Source organism: Miniopterus natalensis, chromosome 6, assembly GCF_054644295.1.
Source record: "Miniopterus natalensis isolate mMinNat1 chromosome 6, mMinNat1.hap1, whole genome shotgun sequence".
NCBI lineage: Eukaryota > Metazoa > Chordata > Mammalia > Chiroptera > Miniopteridae > Miniopterus > Miniopterus natalensis.
The window spans coordinates 49,869,526-49,887,235 of NC_142086.1; the positions used below are offsets into that span (position 1 = coordinate 49,869,526).

Genomic DNA, 17,710 nt, shown 5'->3' on the forward strand with positions numbered 1-17,710 from the left:
GTTTTTCAAACAACCTTTTTGGTGTCTGATAGGTGATAATCTTTATTTCACATACCTTTGTGGAGGTGGAACATGACTAAGTTGAACTCTATACTTAACTTTGCTGAACATTTGCTCAGAGAAAGGTTTAATAGTCTTGGAAAAAACATTCTATAAAAGCACAGTGAGCATGGCCACGTGTCAAATGATCACCTACAGCAGTGATTTTCAACCTTTTCATCTCATGGCACACATAAACTAATTACTCAAATTCTGCAGCACACCAAAAAATGTATTTTTGCCTATCTGACAAAAAAAAAGTATAATTTTCATTCATTCACACTGACGGGTATTGTGCGGCCTATTGTCATTTTATTTGACAATCTAAGGGAAAAGAGGTCAGTTCCTCTGACTAAATAGTCAGGTAGTGCATGTCTTAAAAATTCTTACGGCACACTGGTTGAAAATTGCTGACCTAGAGAAAAACAAACTCACTGACTAAAGCTGACCATCAACACGAATGGCAATTTTTAAAAATATATGTTTTTATTGATTTTTAGAGAGAGAGGAAGGGAGAGGGAGAGAGAGAAACATCGATCTGCTGCCTCCTGCATTCACCCTACTGGGAATCAAGCCAGCAACCCCGCATGCGCCCTGATGGGGAATCAAACCGGGGACCCCCTGGTACATGGGAAGACGCCCAACCAACTAAGACATACCGGCCAGGACAGGAGTGGCCTTTTCTATGGGAACGCTGATGATTAACTTTGTGAGCTTACCTTCAAGGGTGAAAATTACTGGAACCTGGAACACTACAAATGTGAAAAATTAATCCATGAATTTAGTTTTAAAGTGCATTTGTGATATTATCTAGCACAGCGAGGACTGTCTTCTGGAGTGGAGAAGTCCAGAGTTATTTAGAGAGGTTTGACATGAGGACTCTCAAAAGGTCTCTCCTCCATTCTGCTCCTGCCCCCATCAGCCACTGCTGTGATTCCACCACACCCGAGTCTCCAGTTTTGGGTTAAGATTTGCCCTCTGAAGTCACCTTTATTAAAAGGTAAAGACATCTTGGGAGAGAGAACACATTAAACTGCCATCAATCTCACACTAATTTGACAATACTAGAAAAGTGCTCATTTTTTAAACTATTACTTGACACCAGGACACAAAAGAAACTAAATTAACTAAATTTAGAATCAGAACGAAGGGGTATTTTTGGATCACGGTGTCTGGGAGGGGACACCCATACCGCCTCAGAGGTCCAGGGATGAAGAAGAGAGGGTTTGGGGTTATCTGGAAAGCCGAGCTGGCACCATAAGAAAGCAAAAGTCGGGGAACTAGGAAGAGAGGTCAGGTCTCTACTGGCCCTGGCTGGGGTGCACGACCCCTGCTGCTGTCACTCTTCACCCTGCATTAATAGGTCCAAGTCTTTCCTTGAGTCTTCTGTTCCTTTATCTACCATAGTCATAGTTCCTTCGTTGCACACACCCCTCAAAATTTACTTGAGTATTCCCTTTACTTAATGCCATGTTTTCAGTGATGTCACCTGAAGGATGTCATTGGCTGCTACTGTCTTTTGTAGGGCAATGTTAGAATGTCTGATAAAATCTTAGGGTAAAGAGACCTGCAACCATTTTCTTCCACCCGCTGCCAACAAGAATTCTACTGGAAAGGTATTAAAAAGTAATTTGTTTCATTCAACATATAATCAATAAAATCACAACTCTCCTTGACTTACAGTAAAAGCCTTTAAAAAGTGATGTGGGATATTGTTTTCTAAATATGGCACCTTGAACCTACTTTAACGATCTCTTTCTAAGGTTAAAACCCTTGAAATACTTCAAAACCCAAAGGGAACAACGTAGGTAAAAGTAACAGCCCATTCTTGCTTGTCACAGACTTCTGATAAATGAGTTGTTTCCAGGGAAATCACTGGGTCGGAAACGCTGCAGCAAAGAGCCCCTTTTCCCACCCATCCCTCTCCCCGCCCATCTCCACAGGACATGGGAGATGGCCGCGCACCTTCAAATGCCTTGTTAATCCAGGTTCCCCAAACTGCCCAACCAAATGCTGAATGTACCAGTTTCTTTTCTGGCCAGAAAAGGAGTATGAATTTAGATGTCAGCCCTAACAATTTGGAGCTCTTATCATTTTTTTTCAATATCACATATAATCTGTTCTTCCCTCTGGCAAATACAAAATAGCCACCCTTAGGGAAAAGGAAAATAATATTTATAGTAGAAGATAAAATATAATGTGATTTTGTTAAGATCCTCCGCTGGCTCCCTCAAAAGGCTACTGCTTCGTGTTCAAGCTGCCACAGAAAATCTATGCTCGTAGGGAAAAACATTTCCTTGGCTCAGTGATGAGATAATATCAGTAAGCAATTTATTAAAGAGCCGGCCATCCATCACTGGAGTTTGAAACAATAATGATGCATTGAAAATAAGTATTTATCCCAGCGATTTCTTTTCCCTCCTCACAAATGTCTTCAGTTCCAATATCTCTTCAGTAAATTGTTAATAGTATTTTGCTCTTTGTCTTTTTGAAAACAGGCCCAGGAATGAGAAGGCACCAGCAGCGGCTGTGACAAACCCAATGGTGCTTATTGCTCTGTTGGCCTATAAAGAAATGACAGGCAAACAAAAAACACATTTCATTCTAAAGGCGTCTCAGTGTCCTAAACCCAACCTTTAGGTGGCCTCTTAAACCAAAGACCCATCTTAATGTAAACAGATAAATTTAAAGCTCGAAGCAAAATTTAAATTTTGACTGAAGATGAAGGAACAAATTTATAATTTTTATAATTATGACAAGATATAGATGAATACACACACACACACATATATAATCCTCATATTTTTATAGCTCCTGCCCATTAATAAACTCATTATCACAACCCCTACTAATCATCACAGTATCCCTGGAGGTAGCATTACTCCTGTTTTGCAAAACTTGAGAAGTTAAAAGTGATTTGCCCGAGGTCTTAAGGCCAGAATGTTTAGCTATAAGTTGACTCTTGAACCATATGTTTACCCTCTACACAACACTACCCTATACACACACTGGTTTGGTTGGATCTATACCAGGGTGAATTGTGTGTGTGTGTGTGTGTGTGTGTGCACGCGCGTGTGTGTGTGTTTTCCCTGACTCAAGAATGTCTGTTAGCAAAATAATTCAAGATGTGATCTGAGCTAGATACCCATAAGCTCTTATTTGGTAGATACCATTTGTATTCTGATAAACTTGAAAAGAAGTCAATACTGATGTTAATTATCATGTCAAAACTTAATTTTCCATGTAGACAAACTAAAATAAACTACTCTCAAGTTCAATTGTCCATAAAGGAGTTCAGACAGTTATAGTTTTAAGGGTATTAATCATCATGATCTTGAGGGATCTAGTGAATATTCATGGTTTTCATGGTACTCCGCTAATATCGTCTTCCATCTGCATGGGTTTGAGTGCAATTTTGTGACCCAAAGGTCACAATTGGATACTTCAGTATCAAGTGTTCTGAAAACACTTGTTCTCTGGAATTTAAGAATCAGGCTCTGAGACAAAATATTTTCCCCAAGTGACTCTGGAGACCAGCCCCAATGCTGGAAAACTTGACCCAGCTCACACTTGCACATGCCCAGTCTACCCCATGCCTCCCCCTCCCCGAGCCTGCCACCCCTACGGTACTCACACAGGCTGCCTCTCTAACTGCAGCCTCCCAGCTGGGAACAGGCAGAAAGAGTCAGGGCCAGGAAAGAAGTGCATGACAGGCGTGTTCACTGCAGGCCACCACCCTTAGGGCTGCAGGGGCAAGGCCTGAGATTGTAACTCCCTGCTCTGCCACCTGGTTGCCAGGGAGAATGGTACTGGCAAACAACGGACAAATCCTATGTTAGTTTACAATTCTAATTTTATTTCTGGTTGGTTATTTTATTTGTAATTTTTAATTAGTCGCTACCTATTTTCCAGGAGAGAGCATAGAGCAACCCACATAGCACATGGGGTGCTAAAAGGAGCAGGGAGACACAAGGTACAGGACAGAATTCCAAAGACGGGCAGAACCAATAATCACACAGGGATCACAGATAAATCAAGCCCTACCCTCATACAATTCCAGGCAAATGCTGAGCCCCCCCAAAGGTTTGATGCAGGGAAACGTAGCAGACAATGAAAAACAGGAAGGTGCCTTTGGTGTCTTTAAACAGAGGTGTCGAATGACAGCAGGGTCCAGCCCTGGAAAAACTCAGGGTCCTGTGGGTAAGCGGGGCCCCAGCTAGATGCAGACTTAACTCACTGGGTATTTTTCAGCCACTTAGAAAAACAACATGTGAGAGAAATCCCATAAATCTAAGAGGCCAAGGGATCCTAAACCAAAGATTGCACAGGCCAGATACTATAATACTAAAGCCACTTAGGCAGTGCACTCATTTCCCCAGATCCCAAACACTTATTTCAAGTTGCAGTCTAGATGGTAAAATCCCATGTAATTTGAACAATCCCTTGGATTTGTATGCAATGGGATCTGACCTGCAAGGTTATAATATCCAGAAAAGCACAAAGAAGAAAAAGATAGGGCCGCAATCCTTCTACCTTTCTCATGTTAAAAAAATGCATTTACAAGTGTTTTTAATTGGAGGAAATACATATCATTTCCCAAGGAAACCACTGTAAACTCAAACCCCCTAAGGCTTAAGGGGGCTCAAAAAACTAATCTAAGAGTAGCTATTACTAATAGTAAGACTATTGATTATTGACAGTAATAAAAATAATTATTCAAGTGCTGTATTTCCTGTTAGATCAGTAGAGATTTTATTAAAGAGTGCCAATAATCTATAAACTTCCTAAAATAGTCAATTAAGAATAATATCCAGCATTTATTAATATGGATGATATGTAATACAGAATGTTCAGGGGAAAAAAGAACTCATGGACATGGACAGCAGTGTGGTGATTGTGGGTAGAAGGGAGTGGGTGGGGGTATAGAGGGGGTAAATGGTGATGGAAAAAACAAAATAAAAAAACACAGAATGCTAAGAAATTTCAAATATCTCCTATAATTTACAAAACAACTGCAGTTTATAAATTAGGAAACTGATAAACAATGTGTCCAAAGTCACCCAGCTAGTAAGTGGTGAAGATGGAGTTCTATCTCAGGTCAGCAGGACTGCAAAGCGTAGGAAGGTTCTGAAGGCTGTCACTGCACCATCTTCATCAGAGCTGAGGAGCACTCTACTAGCTGTTGAGGAATGATTAATTTTTTCATGGGTCTTGATTCTGGGTATGAAAGGTGATTTGTGTGTATATACTCTGTGTTCTGGCTCAGAAGCAATTTATTGTTCCATGTAGGCAATACATTCATTACCTTAATGTATTTCTCAATAAAAATGAATTTCCAATTAAATACTTCCTAATGAAAACAAATGTCCCCTTTCTTATGTTTCATCTTCCATTTTCCTAAGCTTCCATGAGAAAAATTTTAACGTCATTCCTTAGAATAGATGTTTATATAACTGAACCACCATTTCAAGACACGGGAAGCCTTTCTATATTCATTCTCTACACTTTAAAAAACCTTTAGGTTAAAATATCAATGATGGAACTGAGTTGGTGGGATGATAGGTAGAAAAAGGCAATTGAATCAAGCATGTTTTTAGTTAGAAGTTTGCCATAGCACAAAATAGTGGAGGTAAATGACAAAGTTGCAAGCTACTTTAAAAATAAGGTCAGTTACTCCATTAAAAATAATCTGAAATCTCAATGAATCACAGCATTGACTTAAAAGCAAAAAATGTCTTTGAAACTTTGTATTGCAAGGAGATAGAAAACATTTACAAACCCACCCAGGTATGTCATCAGTTGGCCTCCTCTGACAGGTAATGAAAAAGACTATTACAATTACCATTGTTTTTGGCAAATGGATTCCCACTCAAAAAAGTCACCCATCTTTTCAGCATATTCTTTTCAGTATGTAAGATTACTGATTTAAGTCTGATGTAAGGCAGGATCATGGGGAGAAATATTGAAAGACAAAAGGCAACAGACTAACAGAAAACTATGGTCTTGATTCTGTTTCAAGTCCCTTCTACCCCAAATTTATGACATTCATGTTTAGTCTCAGTTTGGTCATTAACTTGCTGCGTGGCCTTGGACAACTCGATTCCCCGCTTTGTCCATCAATGTTCTCATATTTTCTTGTTCTTGTCATTTTGTATGAGGCCTAGGAACCTTACCATAGTCAACAGTTACTTTCCCAATGTAAGCAACTCCTTACATAGCACTGAAAGAAAACTCACCTGCTCCGAAACGCCTTCTCCATAGCGAAGCAAAGTCACGAAATGCTCGCAGTTGTTGACCAGCACATCATACTCCACCTCCTGTCCAATAACAAACTCTGACCGTTGCATGACTTCATCCATGGGGAGCGGAGGGTGCGTTTCATCATATTTATTGTTTATTCTATATGTGTCCTTTCCCACAACATCCTTCAAGAGCTGCATCTTCACCAGGGCCTTTCTGCTGAATACAGACTTGGCGCTTGTAAATGATGCAGGAATGCCATCCCCTGGAAGGAGAATTCTGGTTAGCAAGATGTAGTGAGCCAGCCCAGTGAACACCAAGGCCACCCGAAGACTTTGAAAGCGCTGGGATAACTGAACCCGGCTCTGTTCCCAACTTATCCCTAAACCAGAAATCACTTAATCTTACCAGCCTCAAGCACTCATTGTAACTTACCAATACACTTATTTAATACTGTATGAGAATGCAAGAAAACACTGGAAAATTTGTATCTCCCCAAGAGTAAATTGGGTACAAAAACTGTATCCCTTCTTGAGTAATAAATTCTCTATCAGTTGGTATTATTATTAGAGATCTTGGTGTATGTCTCTAACATGGTACAGATGGGACCTTTGCCCGTGTTTTCTATAAATCAGTCTCTTTTTCAGCATGTGAACCCTTCCCAACTAATATTGTTGGGCATTAACAGTAGTGCATCATGGTCAGTAGGGCTGCCCTAGCGCCTAAGCTGCATTCCTTACTCATACTTCATTATTTTACATTTATTCTTTCAACCAGGTTTCAGTTTGGGTCCAATTTGAAATCTCTGAGGGGTGAGCTGGGGTTAGGTGGAGTCACTGCTTTTTTTTTTGCCAGTTTCTTTGGCCAAGTTCTAAACCTGAACCTGACTGTCTGCTACATGTGGCCTCATGCGGTGGCTTACCCACCTGTTACAATGCCTCATCCCCTGTCACTACGTCTTAGCTGCCTCTATGGGTAAGTATTTGCCTAGACTGCCAGGGACCTTCGTGTCCTGGCCTGCCACAGTCAGTCTCTGAGGCTGGACAGGCAATTCCTCAGTGTTCAGCTCTAACACCAGCCTCCAGTCCCTCTCTATCTGTCCAAGACGGCTACGCCTGGCCATTGTTCCAATAAATCACGAGAGGAAGGGTGTCTAGATAACCAGTGTTTAGACTCTTTTCCTTTTAGTGATGACTGAAAGCAAACTTTCTTTTCCACTCTTCTTTTTTTCTATCTGCCAACCTCCTATTCATTGGAGAAGCATTTCCAAATCTTACACATTGAAAGTTCTTATATACTACAAGTTCTTAGAGCATGTATCTCCTAGTTAGAATTACTAAACTTTTTTTTTACTAGTTAGATGTAATCAATTTGCAGATGAGGAAATTGAAGCTTGTAGAGGTAAACTGACTTGCAAAATATCACATGAGTAGTTAACAACATAAATGGGGATTCAGTCTAGAGAACCATAGTTCAGTGCATGTACCACATTAATATGAAACTTATGACATGAAAATAAGGAAACAGCACCAAAATCTCATATTGTTTTCCAGATGTAAAAATCACGGAAATAATGTCGAGAGTTGCTAAGTGTTAGTCACCAGCCTTTGCAGAACCTAGCAGCTCTGGATCACAAATGTCATTTTATTTGCCATTTCTATTTTCAATATTCTAGAACAAGCAGCAACTATTTCAAAATATTGCAAAAATGACTTCATTAAAAGTTCTCAAGATAGTAAGACTTATGCCTATAAACACTTCTCTTCAAAGGTATCTTGAGTAAAAAAAATACTCCAGGCTACTTATCTGCATATTTTCCTAATTAATTTGTGCTCATTTCTAAACATTTAGAAAATATAGAAAAACACAGCATAAACACATAAACATAAATCATCCATTCTGCCACCCCAAAATAACTGCTATTATCTTGATATACGTATGTCTTAACACACGTAGAGGTGCATGTATGTGTGTGTATTCATGTGTGTGTGTATATTATTTTTTTGCAAACTGGGTTTTATATTACATGTTGCATTTTAATCTGGAATTTTCAAATAAATATCATACGAGGATCATCTCTCATGCAATTAAACATGTCCGGAAATGAGATCTTTAATGGTTTATAGTGGCTATTGTTTTGTCTGTCTGGTTCTAGCCACTCATCTCATCACTGCTTCTTTCTTTTTGGAAAAGACTATCTAGGCCAACGAGTGTCCCATTCTCCTGGGCATCGTGGTGGTCCAGCAAGGGGTAGGGAACCCCCACTAGATGAATTGGAGTCATTCTCCATGATTTTTCTAACTGCAACAGCGAAGGATTAGCTGTCTTTTCTGTTGGGTCACAAGATTGTAAGAGTAAGAGCCTAAGGATGCTGATGGTCATCAGTTCAGCTTCTTAGAGAGACATAGCCTGTGGGGAATGAGGACAACAGGTAGGAAAAAAGGCAGATGTGAGGCAGAGTCCTGGTAGAGCTCAGAGCTCCCTTGAGCATCCCTGAGGCCAGCACCATCTCTGCCTTTCTACTCTCCCTTGTGAAACAATGAGTTATCTTTTTGTTTAAGCTAATTTGAAATTGATTTCCTCCACTTGCAACTGCCAAACACAGATGCCTAATATTTTGTGGCTAAATAATAATTTGTTTAACCATTGCCCTATTGAACATTAAGCCATTGTCTACTTTTTTAAGCCATTACAAGTGAGATAGATGTGAACACCCTTATACAGATGTTAGTTTATATCTCTTAGATATTTCCCAAGAATAGATTCATAGAAGTACAGTCACAGGGTCAGAGCATGGGAACTCTCTTAAGACTCTTAACACATATTATTGTTTTTGCAAAATATTTTATCAGTTTATACTTCTATCAATAATATATTTGTGTTCATTTCATTATACCTTTATCAACAATGACTGTTACCATTTCTTAACCTTTGCTAATATGATAGGCATAAAATCTGTCATTTTACCTGACAATTCTTAGATGACTAAAAAGTTAAAACCTTTAAAGCTGGGTATTGGCTTTTGCTTTCTTCTTCTACAAACTGTTCATCACTCTTTACCTATTTGGTTTTGGGGGGATTTGGGTGTCTGCTGTGCACTTGGCCTGAGAAACTCTTTTCCTGAATATCATCTTCCTGGTTTTCTCATCTCTTTCAAGTTCTCAAATGTTACTTTCTTACAAGATTTTCTTGACCACCTCATTTAAAATTATAGTAGCCCCTAACCCTCTAGCACTTCCTATCTTGCTTCTATGATTTTTTTTTTCCATATTACTTACCTTTATTCTAACATTGCTACCTGCTCTCTCCCTCTATTTCTCTCCCTTCTTTCCTTTCCCTCCCTCCCTCTTTCTCTACCCCCCCCCCCCCCCCAAGGTAAGCTCTACCCTGCAGGCACTGGTTTATGTATCCCCAGCATTTAGAATAGCATTTGGCACATACTTGGTAATCTATAAATAGATGTTGAATGAATTGAAATAATTCTTTTGTGTACTATATAAAAACAGTGACTCTTGTTATGTTTTTGGCAAATATTTTTCCCAGCTGATTGTTTACTTTTTAATTGTGTTTTTCTTTTTTCCCCACCCCCACCCTATCCTCCACCCCCGCAAGCTGGGTATGTGCCCTGACCAGGAATCTTGTATTTCTTTTTTTAACCAGAAGGATTAAATTTTAATGTTAATTGGCCTCTGTGACTTTTTCAATGCCACTTTGGTCTTAAAATGTTCTTCCCTGAGCCTAGATCAGCTTTATTTATCTATTTTCTACATTTTATTTTGTTGAATTTTCTGATTCCGCTCATGATTCTTTCTTGTAATAAAAAAACTAAAAAGATCCCAGGAGCTGCTGGAATCAAATGTTACCTAGAGGTGCTATGTTGATCACATAACCATCACCCAAGTACAGGGCCCAGTGCTGATAGCCAGGACGAAACACTTCAATCAAGTCCCCTGGCCGGGGGTTGCCAGGATACTTCAAACTAAAGCAACCATTAAACGCCATCTGTAATGACAGACATAAAGAAAATCTAGGTGATACTACTTGCCAGAAGAAAATCAGTTTAAGACATCCATAGAAGCAAAGGGAGATAGAATTTACTGGGATTTCACTCCTTATTAAAGTCTTAGACTCATGCCCTTGTCTGTTTCTTTGAATGACTCCAACACTGCCTTATGTGTGTAAAAGTGGACAAGTAGGGAAAGACTTTGCTTCATTTTCTGAAGCAACTCTAGATTCCATTTATTATAATAAGCATCTTATAATTCTCTCTTTAAATCCAGAAATTCACAGATTATTTACCTATAGACAAAATTTCAAAAATATTAATGTGATGCCCAATTTGGAATAGAAAAGGGAAGGACATTTATATTAATATCTGTTTTACCATGTTAATAACTACACAAAAAGACATAATAAATTATCTATATTCTTGCACTTACCGAGCATGAAAAAGTCAGGATTCAAAACCAGAAGATGAGAAGTCTTTCAATCTTTCATACAACAGTATAATAAAATCAAAGAGCAGAGGTATGGGTGGGTGCTAATATTCTGTGGAGAAAAACACAGTATTGCAAAACGTACTCTATGAGCTAATTTAAGCAGACATAATCTCCAGGCTCGGATGAGCGTCCAGCCAGAAATTCAGGCATCTAGTAGGACAGAGGACAATTTTCCCTTGTGTCAAACTGTGCTGTGCACATCTAGGCACTCTGGTCCCCAGTCACTATATATCAGTAAATGCCCTTCGTCATTGTGACAACACAAACACCCCCACAGATCCCCCCCCCCGTTGACCCCCTGCCCTGCTTACTGTCTGATTCCTCACTTACTGAGCCCAGAACCAGTACAAAGTGGTCAGCATTGAAGTGGGGTAATTTGGAAGGTCGGGGATTTCATATTGATGAGCATGTCTGAAAATTCTAAGTTTGATGAGGGTTTTTTTTCCCTTATAAATCAATACTTTTCAGAAAGAACATAAAAGTCTCTTACAGTTTATTTTTATGGAAGGTTACAGTTTTTATGTATGGTACAGAAGTCGAATGACTCAGCAAGAGGAAGTTATGAACATCCATCAATAATCAAAAGGAGATTTAATGCTAAATATATGTTGACTATCGAATTGACAACAGAGGGTCCTTCATCATCTAACGTAGATATTCACTCAGTTACAAAATAAATCCAAGTGCCAGAAAGGGAAACTTCCAAATCATCCAAATTATAATGACAATAGCAGAGGCTAAGGACTTGGGAAGACAAACTATCATTTTTCTGGCACTCTTCAAGTCTTTTATACCACAGTTAATATTGGGAGGGTGTTTCCCCAAGTATTTGTGTGCCATCTGTTGACAACTTCAATCATCATACTGGCACACAAATGTGGCCCACAGCTGCCCATCTGTTGAAAAATAACTATTGAAAACAACTTTATGGAAACCATTAAGTCTAACCACCCTCTCAAATACGTTTGAGTCTTATTAATATGGCAGTTCACAATTTGGCCACGTGGGTACTAAAAGGAAAAACAGATAATATGCTACAATATAAACAAACACATTTCCAACGAATGGGGATCGGCAAGCGCAGCAGCTGCCTGCTAGAAGTCAGAGACCTAGCCAAGCTCACAATAACCACCATCATTGAAACAGGGAGCACTTTGCAGAGCAACTTTTATTTTCAAAGTGCTCTAACTCCAATTAATCCTATTTCATTTTTTAAAAACCTCCAACTATCTTGAGTTCATTTGTTATTAACCCATTTTACTGATAAAAAGTGTCAGAAAATGCCAACTTTTGGAAAGTACCCACTGAAGCCTTTATATGATAAAATAAAGAGAGGGGAGGAAAACTGGACTAGGTGTTAAAAATACGAGCTCTTGTCTCAGGTCTTCTACTTGCCAGTTCTGTTCCTTTGGGAAAGCCACTCGAAGGGCCTGAGTCTCAGGTTCGTCGTTTTGAAGGCAGGCACAAGAAGGCCTAAGGCTGGCTGAACTGCTGATCTCCAAAAGCCGTGCGAATAACCCTTCAGGACCTGGCTGAGCGCTGTTGGCCAGAGCTTGTGAACCGGCAAGAGCGAGGCAGGCGCAGGGCAGGAGGGGGCCAGCTGTTTGTAAAGGTCGAATGGTTCGTGGCTTATGTGTGATTTTAGCTTCTTTCCTCTCTTTCAGCCATGATAATTCTGTGGATGATTCTACTGTACAATTTTAATACATTGAACACATTTTAAATTCTGACATGCAACTTGTAAACTGGTGTATGAAATGTAACTTCACTGATTTCATGAAGCCTGTCATATTTAGAAAGAGGGGTGACGGGATCACAAGGAAAACATTTCATATGAGTAAGCACTCAGGAAACTCAGAGTGGTGCCTGAAAGCTAATATGTAAGGGGAAAAGTGATTTCTCACACCGAACACTCGGAAAGGTTCTTCAGATTTTATCTAACTCAGTGCTCTCCAATCTTATTTTGAGCAGTGGGGCCCTTATCAAATCAAATATCAGATAGACCCTTAAAAATATAAAACATAGAAAGCAGCCCTGCCCTGAATGAAGTCAGCGAGGGGCATGAGAGCCCCATCTGCTCTATTGTTGCTGCTACCCAGGTTCTTGGGACCCCAGACCTTCCAGAAATGGATCCTGAATGACACCCATCCAGCCCTCATACAACCCCCTCACTTTTAAGACAGAGGAAAGAGAACCGGGTACATAATTAGTCTTGCCCAAGGTTATATGTTATTTTATACAAGATTTTTAACAAATCGTTTTGCTGGAGCAACTGGACTTTCACAGGGAAAGAACAAGCAAAGAAACAAAAAACCTCGCCCTAATTCTCACACCTTGCACAAAAACTAATTCAAAGTGGGTCAGAAACCTAGATGTAAAATGTAAAACTATGAATCACAGACAAAAAACACACAGGAGAGACATCCTCAGGGTCTAGAGTGAGCACGGAGCTCTTAGACTCGATACCAAAAGTACTACCCATAAAAGGAAAGGCGGACAATCAGAAATTAAACACATTTGCCCTGTACAAGACCCGTGAAAAAGACAAAAAGACAGACTACAAAGTGGGAGAGAATATTTGCAAGCCACATATCCAAGAACGGACTCGTATGAGAACATATAGCAAACTCTCAAAACTTGTCAATATAAAAGCAGAGAATATAATTAGAACTTGAACAAAACACACAAAGACACATTTTATCAAAGAAGAGACACAAATGTGAAGGAAGACACCTTAAACATCATCAGCCATTGTGGAAATGCAGATTAAAACCATGATGAGATAGCCCTACAGGCCTATCACAATAGCTAAAATAAAAAACAGTGACCGAGAAATGCTGGCAAGGGTGCAGGATGACTGGATCACTCATCAATTGCTGGTGAGAATACGAAACGGCACAATCACTCTGGAAGAAGTCTCGATTTCTCTGAAAACTTCACCTGCAACTACCATGTGATCCAGAAACCGCACTCCTAGCCATTTATCCCAGACATTGAAGACAATGAAGACTTATATTCCCTCAAAAATCTGTACACAAATGTTATAGCAGCTTATTCATAATAGCCCAAAACTGGAAACAACCTAGATGGCCTTCCACAGGTGAACGGTTAAACAAATTATGGTACAGCCATACTATGGGCTACTACTACTACGGAATTAAAAAGAACAAACTATTGATGCATGCAGGGACCTGGATCAATCTCCAAAGAATTGTGCTGAGTGAAAAAAAAACAATGACAAAGGTTGTATAATGTATGATCCTATTTGTGTAACATTTTTGAAATGACAGAATTATAGAAATCGAGAACAAGTAGTGATTGCCTGGGGTTAAGGAAGTGATGAGAGGGAAGGGGTGTGGCTATAAAAAGGCAACATGGGGAATTCTGGTGGTGATGGGAATGTCCTGCATCTCCACCAGGTCAATGTCAGTCTTCTGGTTGTGGTCTTGTATTGCAATTTTGCAAGTTGTTACCACTGGGGGAAACTGGGTAAAGGTACAAAGAATCTCTGTATTATTTCTTACCACTGCATATGAATCTACACTTACCTCAAAAAAAAATATTTTTTAAAAAAGACCAATGTTTTATTTTTTAAAAAAACACAGAGCACAGAATAGGACCAATATGTGGAAGTTACACTGAGGCAGCCTTGGGCCATATAGAAAGATTATTTTCTTTCCTTGAAGATGATGCAATAATGGAATGGAGCACCTTGTGCAGATTGTAGTTTCCGTCACTCGGAATATTTAAGCACAGTCAGGGTTGATAAAAATAAAATTTCCATGGCAGGGATGGGGGGTGGGGTGGTGTTAGAGTAATGAGGACTTCTAAGTCCCTTTCAATTATAATGTTCTCTTGTTCTATTGTCCAGAAACTGAGCTAGGTATGATCCTCAAATCAACACAAAATAGATATGGTTATTTCCTGATGTTCGCAGCAGTTCAGGAACACATCCAAAATCACACAGCGGGAAAGGGCAGAACCCACACCTAGGCTCAGGTTAGCCTACCTCCAAGGTCAGGCTCCTAATCCTAACTGCTTCTCCCCATACACTCCACAGCCTCCTTGGCCGACATTTCTGCAGCCCTCCTCTCATGCTGTTAGACTGCTTAGCAACTGTGAGCTGCTTGGTATGATCACCATTTCACAGATGAAGAATCGGAGGCTCAGATGAGTTAAGGGTCAGACCCAAAGTCACACAAGTAGTTAGTGAGGGAACTAGATTTCAATTCCAGGTCTGTTTTCTTATTCCAGACTGCAGGTCCCTGCCTTATACCACTGATTAACATCATTCACCAAAGGAATTGCTACGAAACAGTATTTCATCCTGTCCCTCTTCCCAAATACCCATTAGATAGAGAAGCTGCAAAGCACACAGAATATATATTTCATATAACACACAGAACGTTTCTAAGCATTCACATATGGAACCAGTGAGTAATGAGAAGTAGAGCATTGGGGAATCCTTGCTCTCCTCCAGCAGGTGAGGGGTCAAGGTGAGGCCAGAAGCATCTAGAAGATGCCCAGACTCATACCTTCGGGAAATGGCTATAACGTGCCTGGCTTGGGTAATTTGATTTACATGGACCGCATCTACCCATCGCATTCAGGTGCTACTATGTAATGGAGTGCTTCATAAAAGATAACACTGAACCAATTAAAGATACATTTATAAAGTCCTCTAGTGCGCTCTGTGTGTCTCACCTGTAAGACAATTACTTCATTTTAACAGTTCATCTGCACAGAATTGTTTGAAGAGTTTATAATAAAGAGTGGCACGAAGGTGAATCTGTAATCTTTGTACAACCAATTTCCCCTTTCAACTGCCCAAACAGGCTGCCCTGTTTATAGCTCCCTGTTGGTCCCTGGGGATGCATCAAAAAATAGATAAATAACTGCTCACTGCACAGAGAGAGACAGGCTGCTTAACTGCTGCTCGTGTCCACGAGGCCACCTGTGTTACAGGAATACTAACGGCACTTTTTCCCAAACTACTCCCGAGAACGCTATGGAAGTCACAAACACTATCACAGGCTATCCCCATAGCCCAGCAGTCTCCCAGTTCGAGCTGGACCCCGTGCCACTCCAGCCGCATGCTTCAGCCGCAGGCCTGCTACACTGAGGGGGCCCTGAAGCCTTGTGCTCCCAGGCTGGCCGATTCGCAGACCCTCAGAGCCACAAGGATCCTGATGCAACACCCCCACTCCAGCTGAGGGCTCGCCTCCAACCAGATGAACCATGGGCAGCCACTGCACTGTCATTCTCTGCTTGGAATCCCTCCAAAGCTCCCCACTACCGACGCCCCACCTTGTCCCCTCTATAGTGTGGCCTCCTAATTCACCCCTACATTCTAGGCAAAGCAAACTACTCTTTTTCTCACTCACCTGGGGTGTTGTTGCTAACACTGACTGCCCATTTCCAAATGTCCCCACATGACCCGCTCTTAAAGATCCAGGTCAGGGGCCGCTCCCTCCCTGAGTTTTCCCTGCAATCGGCCAGAGGTGACATCTCCAGGAGCCCTGTCTGAGGCCCCTGCGTTGCCTCCACCTGCGTCGGGGACTGGTGTCTGAGGAATTTCTCCTTCTGCTTGATATGGGGGCTGTTCTGGTTTCTCTCTCTGCCTCCAGTTTCCTGCAGAGTGCCTGGCACAGAAAGCTTCCCAGCAAATGTTTCATGAATGAGGGGTCCAGGCCATCAAGCCCAAGGGGGACAGAGTGGCTGGCTTCTTCCAGCATGAAATCACATTCGTAGTCCTGAATATCCAAGTAATAGCGCCACCCATATTTCCCAAATCTAACATTTTATAATAATAATTACTGGTGTTATTGTTCATCTCCACTTCAGTGAGGACAGCGTGCTTCAAAACCCTTGGGAAACAGGCCGGGTCTCCAGTCCCCGTTCTGCCATTTAGCAGCTGTGTGACTTGGGGAAGCGAGTCTCTGCCTGAGCGCTCTGTTCTCCCATTCAAAGGGGGGCGGTTAGTTAGGGAGGTGCAGTCTCTGAGCCTTGTCTGCTGCAGCCGGCTCCAGCGGGTGTACCCGGGAGCCTGGGGTCCCCCCGCCCGCCCCGCGCACCTCGCTCTGAGCCGGGTCCTCCGCCCACGGGCGGCGCTGCGGGGGTCCCGGGGTAGCCCGGCCTCGCCTGGCCTCGCCTCGCCGCCGCGCCCTCCCGCTAGCGGCCGCCCACGGACTCCCTCTGCTCCGCGGAGGGCCCGGCGACAGCGGCGGACCGGCCGCCCACGGACTCCCTCTGCTCCGCGGAGGGCCCGGCGACAGCGGCGGACCGGCCGCCCACGGACTCCCTCTGCTCCGCGGAGGGCCCGGCGACAGCAGCGGACCGGCCGCCCAGGGCCACCTCCAGCGCCAACGCCAGCCCCGCGGCGCCCAGACGCCCGCGAGCCCCCCCCCCCCGCTGACTCCCCCCCGCTGACCCCCCCCCCCCGCCGCGCACGCGCCGCCGCGGGGGGTCCCCTTCGCGGGTCAACGGACGGCCCTGCCGCGCCCCCGCCCCCTCCCAACCCGCCCACGCGGCGCCCTCCCCACCCCGGGAGCGTTGGCGCCGCACCCCCGTCTGCACGCACAGCCGGCCGCAAACCCGGGGGTTAAAAAGCAGCCCCGGCACCGTACTCGACCAAGGACACCCCTCCCGGCCACTGGGACCCTCGCGCAACTAACTTGGACGGCTGCGGCTCTGCGGTTAACCCGCCTGTGCGGCCCACAAGTGTCCGTGTGCAGCAGGAATACGCGCTACGCCCACCGGGAGTACGCCCCCTCCTAGCTCCACACCGACTCCTTCTCCGCAGTGGGAAAAATCCTGGTCCCTGCGCCCAAGGAAAACATCTCAGCCTTTGACTCAGCAAAGGCGGGCAAAGCACTGGCCTTAAAAACAAAACAACAAAACCTCCCTGCTTTCACCACACACGCCCCTGCAGG

General features: G+C 42.5%; 1 protein-coding gene across 2 annotated transcripts; it reads right to left on the reverse strand.

Annotated features, from left to right (window-relative positions):
• Nucleotides 1-1,307: 1,307 nt before the first annotated feature.
• On the reverse strand, nucleotides 1,308-17,507 carry PLAAT1 (phospholipase A and acyltransferase 1). Of its 2 annotated transcripts, XM_087817889.1 has the most exons (6): nucleotides 17,453-17,506; nucleotides 12,174-12,378; nucleotides 10,719-10,827; nucleotides 10,143-10,281; nucleotides 6,276-6,544; nucleotides 1,308-2,603 (listed from the first exon to the last, which is right to left on the reverse strand). In XM_087817889.1, the coding sequence occupies exons 4-6, from the start codon at nucleotides 10,279-10,281 to the stop codon at nucleotides 2,502-2,504; spliced, it is 510 nt and encodes a 169-aa protein (XP_087674015.1). In that variant the 5' UTR covers nucleotides 10,719-10,827; nucleotides 12,174-12,378; nucleotides 17,453-17,506; the 3' UTR covers nucleotides 1,308-2,501. The 2 variants fall into 2 exon arrangements, with proteins under 2 accessions (XP_087674015.1, XP_016055529.1); XM_016200043.2 differs by lacking the exon at nucleotides 12,174-12,378 and having other exon boundaries at nucleotides 17,453-17,507.
• Between the last annotated feature and the right edge of the window lie 203 nt (nucleotides 17,508-17,710).